This window comes from Gadus chalcogrammus, chromosome 14 (genome assembly GCF_026213295.1).
Source record: "Gadus chalcogrammus isolate NIFS_2021 chromosome 14, NIFS_Gcha_1.0, whole genome shotgun sequence".
NCBI classification, from domain to species: Eukaryota; Metazoa; Chordata; class Actinopteri; order Gadiformes; family Gadidae; genus Gadus; species Gadus chalcogrammus.
This window is the reverse complement of record NC_079425.1, coordinates 18,683,244-18,697,477: the sequence shown is the minus strand read 5'-3', so window position 1 is coordinate 18,697,477 and position 14,234 is coordinate 18,683,244. Positions and strand designations below refer to the sequence as shown.

The 14,234-nt window shown below is 42.0% G+C and overlaps 1 protein-coding gene across 1 annotated transcript in view; it reads right to left on the bottom strand.

The window, feature by feature from the left end:
• Positions 1 to 13,924: 13,924 nt before the first annotated feature.
• The window catches only part of LOC130403689 (nuclear factor of activated T-cells, cytoplasmic 3-like), a 23,289-nt gene continuing 22,979 nt past the window's right edge, over positions 13,925 to 14,234 (bottom strand). The window contains exon 5 of the mRNA XM_056608113.1: positions 13,925 to 13,936. Coding sequence (XP_056464088.1) covers positions 13,925 to 13,936 — 12 coding nt within the window. The remainder of the gene's footprint in view (positions 13,937 to 14,234) is intronic.

Genomic DNA, 14,234 nt, shown 5'->3' with positions numbered 1-14,234 from the left:
GCGTTTGATTGGATGCGTCTACAGAGACTAGTCCCCTATAAAAGTATACGTCAGACACGCCCTCGGCCATCCGCCGACGGACGCATGTAGTGTGAACAAGGCGTCAGGGTGCTGTCGGCGTCGGAAACGGCAGCCGTAACTGAGCTGGGCTATACCCCACCCTCACTGCGGGGCTGAGGCGTGCTGGGTCCGAACTCTGAAGCGTACCTGCTGGTGGAGAAGCGCATGAATGTCCGTCTATTCCTCCCCAGTTGTAATCAGTCAAAGAGCAGAAGCATCAACACACACCCACACACACTGTAAAGCACACACAGACTGCCATGGTGGTATTTATCATGCAATTTCTTCACACACACATACCAAAGTATACCCCAGCCACCGCAACACAGAAGGCTCCAGAAGAACAGCCTTCTACATCTACCCCCTGAAAGGACACGATCGGGGAGGGAGACGTACACACGCACAGCTCTCCCTCTACTCATTTTCTGTCCCCACTCTTGTCCTCTCTCAGTTCCCCTCTCGCTCTCTTGTTCCCTCGCTCCCACACTCACTCACTCCCTCGATAACTGTAAAACCACAATGTAAAACACCAGTTGCCTTTGGTCTTGCAGCCTCTCGTGCTGATGTGCGGCTGGTGAAAACGGGAGGAGGAGGGGGGTGAGGAGAGAAGGAACAGTGGGAGAGGCATGGGAGTATTGTAATTGAGTTAGAGGCTTCTCTCCTCTAGGGAGGGAGGGGCTTATCTCTGAGAACCGCTGCCCTCCCAGGAGAGGGTCAGATGGCTGCCTTGTATAGACCAGACAGGGGGTGTGTGTGTGTGTGTGTGTGTGTGTGTGTGTGTGTGTGTGTGTGTGTGTGTGTGTGGTGTGTGTGTGTGTGTGTGTGTGTGTGTGTGTGTGGTGTGTGTGTTGGTGTGTGTGTGTGTGTGTGTGTGTGTGTGAAGGGGGCGGACTATTCTTACATACACATCTTGGTGTGATATTTGTTTCAGTGTGTATGTCCCTATGTTTTATATACGTGTCAATGTGTGTGAGTGCCAACATGTGTGGGATTTGTTGGTTGTGTTTGCGACTGTGCATGTGTGTTTGTTTCTGTGTTTTATTTATTGTCTACTTTTGTGTGTGTGTTCGCGTCCCTGCCTGCCGGTGTTTGATTTCAACACGCACACACTGACTGTACCTCACCAGATTAAACAGTCTTGGCTCCTGACAGGGGGCTTCTGACCTGTGTGTGTGTGGTGTGTGTGTGTGTGTGTGTGTGTGTGGGTGTGTGTGTGTGTGTGTGTGTGTGTGTGTGTGTGTGTGTGTGTGTGTGTGTGTGTGGTGTGTGTGCCACATACGTGCACACATAGAGTGCACGTATGTGAGGGCAGGCGACAGCTGCAGTGCAGATGTCCTGAACCCTCTTGCATAGAGGGAGGGCTGGAGCAGCCAGTGGGTACTGAAAGAGGAGCCCACCGTGTAGACACTGGGCGACACTCGATACCCCGGGCTCCGGGGGTATCGAGACAGAGCTGGGGGACGCAACTCTTAATAGATTTAGTCTCCCATCATAGACAGAGGCACACTCAAACCACAGCTAGTAGCCGGGCTGTTGCTAGCTGTGTGTTGGATAATCGTTTAGTCTCTGCTAGTTTTGTAGTTAGTTGCTGTGTGTTGGATTATCTCTTGCTCTCCTGCTAGTTATGTAGTCACTAGTGTGTTGGATAATCGTTTAGTCTCTGCTAGTTGTGTAGTTAGTAATAACTAGCTGTGTCTTCGAAAATCAGTTAGTCTCTGCTCATTGTGTAGTTACTCGTGGTGTGTTGGATAATCGTCTCGTGTAATTACTCAAATCTTTAAGGTTGTGCTGTTAACTGTACTTTAAATACTACTAATATTGACTACTTATTTAACTAGTTATCTGAGCTCTGTTAAATAAATATAAAGCCTTTATCTAATTGTCCTGTACATTTTAATAATGATACATTTCTAGTTAATTTATTTTCTATGTACTATTTGTGGTCTGCTAGCTGTATGTTGATGAGGAAGATTTGAACTTGTTGGGTTTTAACACAAAGTATGCAATCATTTTGTTTTATAAGTTATTAGGTGTTAGTGGGTTGGAGTTAAATAAGGTACAGCTCTGTTAAATGATCATTCTAGTTAACTCTAGTTGATCAAGTCGAGTTGTCCTGTTACTGTATGCTATATAATGATTCAGAAGAACTAGTGCTAGCTGTTATTTTTATGTTTAAAAAAAGAAAATTGTGAGATATTTGAATGGTCGTTTGTTTATACATTTGTATTTATAGTTCAATTATTGATTCTAAAATGCACCATAAAATCATACATCCTCGTGCTCATGTGGATCCCTGCTCTTCTGTGGCTGTTTTGAGTTGGGAATTGTGTTTATTCAAACTGATTTAATGATACGGGTGACATTTAAGACGGATGATATTTTTGTCAGCATAATCACATCATCTTATTGTGGCAAAAAAAAAACACCTTCTATTCACTCATTTCAAAGACGCCTAGAGGTTTATTACTTTCCTCATTTTAACATGCAGAGCACTGCTCTTTTTCCTGTTCAGTAACCAACACCACGGCTCCGGCTATGGAGCTAACTTCTCAATTTGTACTTTATCTTCATGACTTTGGTAACTTTGTTTACAGCGGTATGCTAATGAGCTACAGTTTTCGGTTCCTGCCGAGATTAAACTGCTTGCTCTCAGCTCAGGATATTAAATGTCTGCCAGGCTGGGCGCTCATTGATTTCCCCTAAAATAAATAATATAGGGAGAAAGAAGGGTAGTGAGAAAGGGGGAGAAAAATAGATGGAAGGTTCTTGTGTGGTTGTTGTTGTCGTTGTTTTTTGCCAGGAAGCAGTTACATTAATATATAACGTTTAGTCAATTTGTTATTATTGTAATATACATTGATATTGCTCCATCTGTAACTGATCTCAACAGCCTTTGACTTTATAAAGGATTGGTCTCCTCTGAACGTGCCAACGAACCAATAGAACCACATTAACACATTGATACCCCTTGGATAGGATTACTGATATTACAGATAGAAGCATATACGGTATATTATATATTCATAAGAAACACAGGGGAAACCACTAGGTAATCAGTGGGCTTCACTAAGTCTGTGGGGATGTTTAACCAGGATTCAGAGCCCTTAATAACCCCATGCAAAGGGCCAGATTGGAGGGTCTTCTCATGTTGGTTTTCAGATCTGGTTAATACAGCTGCCTTATAGCCGGAGGTTGAAGACCTTCTCTGTTGGATATTGGTTGAAAATTTGACTATAGAAGGTGTCAGGGGGCTCTGATTCAACACCTTTTAAAAACTGCATGGGCCTGCAGCGCAGTATAAAATATTCCTGCTCACTATTCTTTCTGCAGAACCAATGACGTTTCAGTTGGGTGATTAGAATGGCTGGCAACCCTTGCCTGCTACGATATACCCTGAATATATGGATATGTATCTATCGAGAGATTCAGTCTAGCATGCTGTGTTTATCCAGTTTTAGTGTTAATCCATTCCGTTTTTATGTCTTTGAAAAAATGAAAGGTTAGCCTGATTTGGTTTTGGTCTAACATTTTCGAGGGAGTGGTACTGGTTACAGGTTTCGGGCAGAATGTACCCAAACTGCTGAGCTACATTCTCCTTCAACCGGCTTCTGGCTAAATATGACGCACTACAGACAATAATGGCACACAAGTACACACAAGTAAACCTAAAGCTATAGTTGTGCAGCAGTGCTAGTCTGCAAAAACCCCGCACATTCAACCGATAGGGTTTTAACTTCACATAATTAAGTGTATAAAACAATGACTAGCACCTTGGTTATAGCACTGATATGTGATATTCGAAGTTCAGAGTTGTGACTTTCAAAAAAAACTGAAACAGATGAAGACATTTTGAGATGAAAAACTGTTGTTAAAGGCAGAGGAGCAGGGGCAGACATGTACATATTTGTAACTATTTGTTTGCCAATTGCAGAGCACTTTGCTGCAGGCTGAGGTGTGTATGGAATTTTAATAAAGTTAATTTATTTGAATTTGGCATAAGTTAAGTGTGTTGTAAGTATATTACGTCCTTGATTTGTGTGTCTGCTTTGGGGCTCTGCGTGTGAATAACACCCTCCCCTCCCTGAAATACTTTACCATGACTAGCAGAGCAACTTGTGTATGTCAAGTCAATGCCCTACGTATAGACAAATAAATCATTCCTGAATTTGCTTCTCAATCTTGACCCCTCTTTTAGATGCATGTCTTGAAAGAATCTTCTAGAAAGACTTTGGTTTCAGACTCAACTTTGTAGTAGTCTTTATGAACGGATGGGTTCGTTGCTGCTTTAGTAAGGAGCAAGTTAAAGGTCCCAATGGCATGCTACTTTATGGATGCTTTGATATAGGTGTTAGTGGGCCCCTAATACAGTATTTGAAGACGTGCCAAGAAATTCAGCCTTGGTGCAGAAAAACAGCCGCTACGAGCCAGTCCCACAATAAGCTTTCCACAAACGTGCCATTTTTAGGAGGCGGGTCAAGGTGGAGGGTGAGGGTATGCCCCTGAGCAGCTTGCGGCCACGGTACCATGCGCTAGTGTTTACAGTGGATGTATGCAATGGCTCAGATTCATTATTTAATCCAGAGGCGCGCACAGCTTTTGGCCATGTTCTGTAAATATACACTCTGGGTGCTCCGGCGGGAGTCCTGGAGCTCTATTTCTAAATAACATAATGTATTAGGGCTGTGCGATTAATCGAATTTCGATCGCAATATCGATTTTGGGGTCAAACGATCTCCAAACTCGTATAATCGAGTTGAAACGATTAATTTGACATTTTCCGTTTTACAGTAGGCCTAGAGAGTTTATGAAAGTTGATGAAAGAGACGCGCATGCGAAAGCATTCAACGCGGCGAGAGGGAGTACAATCGAACAGGCGTGCTGCATCAGGAAGTATGCCGTTGGCAGGAGGCGGGACATGCCAGTGAACCGCCAATCAGCAGCATCGACTGTTGACAGACATGTTGGAGTAGACCTACCGTGTGGAATATTAAAGTTTCAGTAACGTTACAGTTTGATGAACGATAACAAGCTCCTATAGCAGACTTTAACTAAGAGTTCTTTAAGGCAGAACTGCCAAGTACATCTTGTGTATGTATTTCTGTTTAACAACAATATGATTTTTATAGCCATGTGTTTGTTATGGCTTTGTGACTTTTAACTTTGCTATGGAGAAATGCTGGGACCGTTGTTCTCTAGACATTAAATAGGGAATGTATTATTTCAGTCGAGTCATTCGTCAGTGCATTTGGCTGAATATATTGTATTCATGAAATGTTTTATAAAAATCAAATGTTAGATTCAGAATGTTGTGGCAGACAGTACACTTACACACGAAAAAGGTTTTATTTTGGATACTTACACGTGTTTCTATGTCATAATTGATTGTGTCAATAAATGCATGTTTTCAAACTCAAAAATAATCGTTTGAATAATCGTGATATCAATATTGACCAAAATAATCGTGATTATGATTTTTCCCATAATCGAGCAGCCCAATAATAGATATCGATATAATATATTATCACGGCCAAAAGCTGTGTGCGCCTCCGGATGATATTATCAGTCTCAAACGACTGCGCCGGGTTCTCCAACATCTGTGGTTCTTCCAGTTCCACGTCAATCTGAAGTACAGACTGAGCGGCCGGCGACGTGGAGGAGAAAGGGCTTATTGCCGTTTGCAGACTCCCGGTACTTCCAGAACGAGACTCGTTGTGGGGGTTATCTCGGCCATGGTTGAGAAGAAGGAATTGGGGCAAAGGAACTTTGGCTTTGACTCCCTGAAAATCAATATTGAACCGCGACATGGAGGAGCCGGGGCACCAGCACCGGAGCACCGCCGCCACGGGAATCCACCGCCGCCGCCCCGCAGCGGGGCTCAGGCGGGTGACAGTCCCGGGCACCAATCCCTTTCTCCTCCATGTCGCGCTTAAATCTGGACTTCAGGGAGTCAAAGCCAAAGTTCCTTTCCCCAAATTCCTTCTCAACCTTGGCCGAGATAACCCCAACTACAAGTATCATTGTAGAAAACAACTCATAAAGCTCATTTATACTGAATTTTAAGATTTGATCTGTGTTACAACACTGAAAATACTGGACAATTTTACAATTGATTGCTTATTTCCCATATATGAAATTCATCATAAATGATTAATTGCCTTTAAACAGATAGTTTTGTGTCAGAGTGCCATTCTACAGTCAGCTACCCTAAAAAAATAGACATTTTCAAAACAGACTACTCAAATGCACTATTTGTGATGCATATTTTAACTTCAGTGGGTATGTTTTGTATTCATATGTTATGTCTATAGATCCTTTTTTCCATTGTGATTTCTTAAACAATACCGCTACCGATGTTCCACTGCATAACATCTGCATGTTCAGACATTTCTGATCCCTGGGTACTAGCGGTGGCTGCGCCAGCAGACTCCCCTGAGGCAGAGAATCAAAAATTTCAACAATACAGACACCTATTTTCTTCTCCTACAGATAAGGTATCCCAGGCCCAGCAGCCTTTGTCTTCTCATTCAGCCCCATTCTATTCCTGGAGGCAGAAACCAAACTTTTGCTTCATCGTGACATGTTTTCAGATCCTTTCCAATGAGCTAGTAACCTTACCGGCGGACTTTGAGTCAGGCTCTGTCCTCCTCGTATTTACATCACTGTATAAATAGTTAGTATTGAAATGCTTATTTAGAGATTGAAGGAAGCAGTTGGTCCTGATGTCGTGTTTAGCCCATCGCAACGAGCTCATATGCTGTTACCTGATACAAGCTTGTTGTTACCCAACTTCATCATTAGTATGGCTGTGTGTTGTGAAGTGGCCCTCTATTTGGAGGCTTGTGGCTAGTTGAGGGTTTGTCCCCATTGTAAGAGACCTAGTAATTGGACCGCTGCATTCTGTTTGATACAGTACTAGCGGAATGCATTTCATAGCTTGAAAATGACATAAACAAATTTTCAGATAGCCTTATTGGAAACCGGAATAACATGTGAAATAATGGGTATTTTGGTTTGGAGTTGAAAACATGCTAATCTTGCGAACCCAAAACTCTTTGTTTCAGTGCTGGGTTAGTCGCTCAGCGTCTGTGCAAACTTTAATTTCAGCTTAATGAAATATTGTAAATTCTTTTGATTTAGCTTCCTTCTGTGCACACAACCATCCTTATATGTGCTAAAAGGAAACATTTGTCATTGCCCGCCAGCCAGATTTTGCTGTTGATGGATGCTTGTTAAGCACGTGTATTTCTGTGCAAGTACGCGTGCATGCGTGCGTGACCCAGCCACTGCTTAAGCCCATCTTCCTGCTGAGCAGCCCATCCTTCGCCTTCCCGGCTGTGCCAGATCCTTCAGCAGCTTGTCAGCTGTGCACTTCGGCACACCATGTCAGAGCCATCATCTACAGCCTGAATACCCCGAAATACCTCCCGCTGAATACCTCCGTTTATCTTCTGCCTGTACCACCAGGAAAGGACTGGTGGGATGTGGCAAAAATGGAGTACCTCGTGATTTCTGTCTCTATCTGTCTTGCCTTTCATGGTTCTTCTCCAGGTGCTAGAAGAGGTTTGTTGTGTTCTGAATCTGATGTGGAGACTGGTCTGTTGCAAACTTTGCAAAGAACAGATTATTGTTCGGTGTCGGTCCTTTTTAAATCCGAACCATGTCAAATTACAACATACGTTTTAGCGCTTTTGGGTAGGTGCGCCTCTTGTTTCGGTCAGGATTGGTTTGTGTTGGTATCCATGGGTTCTTTGTTGCTGTCGTCCATGTTTGCTGATAGTCCCTAGTACTCTTCCTTCTTCTAATCAGTCCCACATGCAGAATGTAATGCAGTGCATCTTCAAAATGATGTAATGAGATGTCGTAAAGGACTTCTGATGCATACTTACACCATGACAATGGAAAATATGTAAATCATTATAGTGCACAGCCCTACTTTAGAATACATTACTTTTAGAGTAGAGTACCCTCTGAACACCTCCATTATACCCCAAGAATACCGCTCAGCCCCTTTTGTTTGAGCCATACCTTATGTTTCCAAATATTGCATTGTCAATACAGGTAGAAAGACAGGGGATACACCACGTAACATCAGAGTGTGTGTGTGTGTGTGTGTGGTGTGTGTGTGTGTGTGTGGTGTGTGTGGTGTGTGTGTGTGTGTGTGTGTGTGTGTGTGTGTGTGTGTGTGATCAGAAGTTTTTTTCTTCTCCTCTGGTGAACAGTTTTCATTCTCAATTAGGACTTCATTTAAAGAAGACTACCTTAATTATTCTACATCAACTGCCGCTTGACATGCGACCGAGTGTGTAAGCCTTCGTAACAGAGTGTGACTCCAGGAGGCCATTTAAGATGTGTTTTTAGGTTTCTCTATGCAGCTTAGCACTGACCTGAAGTCCTGCTGTGGTTCGCTTCCGTCTCGAAGTATACTTCTTTAATGTAGAGCACTAGACCTAATTTCCCTCTATCTGCTTAACCAACCCTAAGAGCCTCCTGGCAGTAAGCTGCTAATTATTCTGTATGTTCCAATTATGCGGTACGCCTCGAGTGTATCTGAAGTTTCCAACACACCCCCCGTTCAGGCTCCCACCATGTACAACAGCATCTTACAACTTTCTCGGTCTAACAATGCACACTCACTGGGCTCAGCAAAGTGTCTCTGTGGGATATGAACAACACAACTTCCACGGATTCTCCGATTTGGGACTGCATCAATGTTACATTTGTTCCAGGACGATGTGTGTTTGAGTTTCTTGAATCTGGGCCTGTACTCTCGTAGTTCTGTAGGTCTTATCTTGTCTTTGTTTCTACCTTTCAGCTGAAAACACCCGCAGACGCCCTTAACTTTCTCTGCAAAAAGGTAAGAGTCTCAATTAAAGTTATTATGTCTCAAAACACTAAGGAAGAGTGTTTATGCTTTGTAAACATGGAACATTATATGAAAATGAGCACACAATGCAGTTATATATGTTGTTTTACTTCAACAACGACACAAAAAATGTATAAGACCTGATAAAAGTGTCAAAGTGTCAAGAGTGAAGGTAAATGTACAAAATAAATATCAGCTTTATTAAAAGCTGCATTGCCTTTCTCCCAACATCTCCAATAAACGATACACACACACACACACACACACACACACACACACACACACACACACACACACACACACACACACACCACAAACACCACACACCACACACACACACACACACACACACACACACACACACACACACACACATCAAATCACAGCATCTGGATACCAGCCACTTCACATAACCACGCTCCACAATGATTTTCACTACCAGTATTAAAGATTTTTATGTCTATTTAATGGCAGCTCGATTGGGGGGCCATGTCTGTTTAAACGCCACATGCACATCCAGAGTTTCATTAGATGAGCTTTGGATATAAAGATGGATGTATTGTAATAGTGTGTGTATAATATTATTGATGTGTGTGTCATCGGACCGGTAGTGAGCACCAAGTCAGTGTTTTTTTTCAGTGGGTTCGGCGGACCCATGATTGGCTCACAGCAGGGCAATAAGTGGGTATTAGTGGCTGGTAATAATATCAAATGTACTCGTATCTATTTGCATGCCCATTCTATTTCATTAAGTAGTATTAGGATGTAGTTTAAAATCTGCTGGTGTTTCACGGCATTGAAACATTTGGGTAGAGGGTTAGTTATGGTTAACGCGTAAAAGATTAGTAGAAGATTAGTAGATCCTCATCTACCACATTGGTGATTTTTTTTCTCCTCATCTCATCCATATCATTAACGGTATTAAAAAAACTTTTAGTGATAGTCTTTCTGAGGAATTGAAGCTGGCACAAATTTCTTAAATGTTTAGGTGAAGAATACATGTCATCATTACTAGTAAACATTTCTTTCTCTGTGCTCATCGACTACACATTTAGTGGTAAAAAAACCTTGCACACAGAGGATAGCTGATCCAAATTCTTAATTATTAACAGTTCAGGATAATCTGGTCAACTGTGGCTGTTGCAGTTTGGCAGAGGTAGACAGAAAGCATTTCAACAGCCGTCCTAGGCCTTGAAAGGCTTTTTGTCATGTGTCTTTTCAAAGTAAGAGCACACTGTTAAGGATTGTGTAAACTCTGGCCTCAGTTTATTTCCTGTCAGTGGTCTGTCTGTACTGTTTGGTTGTGCTTGGACTTGTGTAAGAGTATTAAAGAGACAACCATGACTATATAACGGCCCTAACCCTAACACACGACCCTAACCCCTAACCAGCAACACTGGTTAAAATATATAAAATATTAACTTGTGCCAAATAGAAATTAAGTAACAATTAACAAATATTAACAAAGGGTTAGGTAATGACTAGTTTGCTATTCATTATGGCACCTTATTATAAAGTGTGACCTATGTATATTTTTTATTTTTATTCCTTATTGTGCATTAACAAAGTACAAAACTCTCGTAGGGTATGGAAACATACTTCCATCAGGTACAAAGAATAAAGATAAAAAATGCATTTGTACTACACAACAATAGTCTTGCCATACAGCTTTTTGAATATGGAATTGAAACGGCAGGAAGTAGTGCTGATCAGTCATTAAAAATGTGGGCTATCTTGAATATTTGTCTCACGACATACAACTTGGCTACACTCCTTTTGTTGATATCACCATCAATTATGGAATGGTTAATGATAAACGGGATGAGATAGGGGGATAGTGGACCTTCAATTTGGTAGATAATTTTGTAATGTCAAAATGGGAGGTTTTTAGAGGAGAATGAATCTGAATGTTCTCTGCTCAAACCTATGGATCCTTGTTCTCTAGTACTTTGGCTATGGTAATTTTGTTTTTGTGTGATACCTGATTTTTCTTATAAATGCTGTCAAAGAAATGGGACGTGTTTGTTTGGTGGTGACAAGATCAGCGTCTTTCTCGCCACCACTCCCTTACACACGCAAACACTTTCTCCCCCACTTCCTCCTTGCGGGAGTGCCGTGACGGACCCCCTCCGGTTAAAAAGCATGCTGGTAGAAGACAGGATCTGACACTTTCTGCAAACTGTGAACAGTCAATTTTGACAACCTTGAATAAGCAAGAACTAATTTAACCTTGGTGGGCCAGTATACACATTTTAAATTTTTAAATCCACGAAAATCACTTTGTAATGCACCATTTTGAAGCTAGCTTCTTCATTGTCGCCACTGACGGCCATGTTACTAGTGAGAAATGTCCATCCATCTTGTCAACAACCCCAGTGAGGGAAGACGGCCACCAGAGCAGCTGTGTAGCATAGTAGCATTGATCACCTGTCTCTCAACCAGTGTGCTGTGGTTAGCTGTTAGCATATTGCAGCTCGACCAACCCAGCTGCCAACAAGTCAACAAACACAGTGGCAGGAATCACTGTTATTTATATCAGCTTTCAGTTACCCATGGCTCTATATCATGACCCTGCTTCTATTTTTGCTGGCTAAATCTTTTTCTATTTTGGTTCTTCTTATGGTATTCTTGGAAACCGTAGTGTTAATGCTATATTGGCAAGGGGACGCCAGAGGATGCAGGAGAGGATGCTTTTTGACGTTACTTTAGCACAGTCTTACGTAATCATACACATTAGGGGTAAACGCATCCCCCATTAGCATAGGCTATTGACATTAAAGTGATGAACCACACTACAGTACAGTTTATGGTAGGATCTTTTTTAATTTAGGCATTTTTATAGATGACATAATTCAATGATTACCCATCACTATGCCATTCAACTGTCTAGCTGGCCTCAAGCGGTGCTGTGACAACAGTACTGTTTGTCATTAATATTATAATTGATCTCATTAATAGACGTGTGGCTTGGCACCAGATTTAGTTTAACTCCTCAATCTGAGAAAACTAAAACAGTTCCTTGGTGCTGGACAAGGGAGGTTAATTTAATCCCCAACCCAGCTTCTCAAACCTCCAGGGGAGCACGGCTGATGTCTGGGTAAGCCAAGGGTCTTGGCGGGGGGTCGACATTTGAATTATGTGCTGAAGTTCTAAAAGTAATTTCACAGCAATCACTCATGTTTTACAACCTCCGCTACTGGTAGTTAATGGTACGGAAATACTTTTATATATTTGGCCTCTCCACATTTATGTTCTTCATCAACATCTTCCTCATATTTACTCCATCAAGTTCTGAGTCTGTATGTTCGGCACGCACACACACATGTTTGTGTGTGGTGTTTCTCATTGCGTGTCAGATCAGTGTGAGTTATTATTTAGCTCAGCTAGCAGCATTAACACTGCAAGGGTTAAGGGTTCAATTCTCATTGAGGCCAATAAACGTATGTACTCGTGTTATTGTACAACGCTATGGGTAAAAGTGTCACATTCAATTTCATATGTATATTTATTTATTAGGTTTTACTAAATAGTTCCACTCTGCACTTGTCTGATATTTGTGCTGTTTGAGGAGCCGGGAGGGATCAGGGATCCTAGCGTTGTCATGCCAACTGGGACTGTAGTCTGGATCGAAGTGGCAAAGAAATAACCCAATAGTACACAAAGCAGATTCAGACAGTTTTTCACATTTCAAAATAATTGATCAGTAGTTTATGCTGTTATGGTTTCCTGATGCCATTGTCTGTCATGGATGCTATTAGAAATTACATTTAGTGCTGCAGATCATATCCCTCTCATATACCACCTCGTAAACATACTCAGTTTCGGTCACACTCTCCCAACAGGGTTATTTTCTAATTCATCCACGAGTATATTGGCTGAACTTGTCTTGGTTTGCCATGGGAAAAGGACTGAATTGAAACGGTGAAAAGGTGATTAGCAATTTTGTCAAAAGCGCCTCTGAGAATTCAAGTGGAAGTTGGAACCTTTTTTCTCGAGATAAGTCTATACATTTAGCAGACTTAGTGGGAATATGGCCTTAAAGTGAACAGCTTCACGGTCTGTTTGTCTACCTGAAACGTCTGAGCAAGTCCTTGGCACTCTATCCACTATGAAACTAATACCATGCACTGTCTGGATGCTAAACTCAGTGGGGTTAAATCAGGACAAACTAGACAAAATGGTTCATGGGATAGAAGACAGTCTGTTTGTTGTCAAGGGAGCGCGGTCTAGCCATCTAGTACTCTCTGATTGGCTCTCCCTTCCTTTTTATGTTATCCCATTGTTATCTTATCTGGGAGCCAGAGCAGATTTCCTTCTCCCTGCTAACCAGGGGAAATGAGATTGATGAGAATTATTCCGCTATACTGGAATGATTCACATGGTTTCATCCCGTTATTCAACAAAGCTGTTTTACAAAATATAATATCACGCCACAAGCCACATGTACACTGAGCAGAGGGGACCGTAAAAAACGAATGCTTTAAACCATTTGCGTATCATCAATCATAATCCTTCATCCATCGTGCACTGCACCACGTTGAGGTCCTTGTACACGGGATCCTGTGTTCTGATTGAATAGAATAAATTAGAATATTGTTTTGTATTTTAATTAATATTATTTAAAATGATGCATTACATACTAAATGCATTTATTAAAAAAAGATGATTGGTACCGGAAGGTAAAAATCTACTTGAATCCGCCAATATTATATTTACAGATGTTATAGGGCAGGGGGCCTGCAATGTGTGGAGACTGCTCTGCAGGTTATAATGCATAGTCAGCTGCAACACTATCTTCTGTCAATTACACACACTTGCATACATACACCATATATATGCGGCGTATACATGTGGCGCATACATATGTATACACCTCGCCAACACACTCATACGCATGCACTTATGCACGCATTACTGCCCATATTTTGTACAATTTGCAAACGCACACTACCACTATGCAAGCACTCGTGTCCATACTTGAGTCGTACACACTTTTATGCACTAATTCCCAGACTTTAGTCATACACAGAGTTCAAAATCAGAGTTACACAGAAACAGAGACACACAGAAACAGAGACACACAGGGACACGCATACACACTGATGGAGCTACCCGACGGAGAGAAATAGGCGGAGGCGCCGATGCCGAATGTGTGTGTGATGTATCTCTTTTAACATTCACACAGTCTCACACGGAGGTACGCGCGCACACGCGCCGCCAGCAGACACCCTGTGCGCGTGTAAGTCAGATGGTATGAAGAGCATGTCCTCGTCTGCCATCTCTGCCGCCCATCGGAGTGACTAACAAGTCT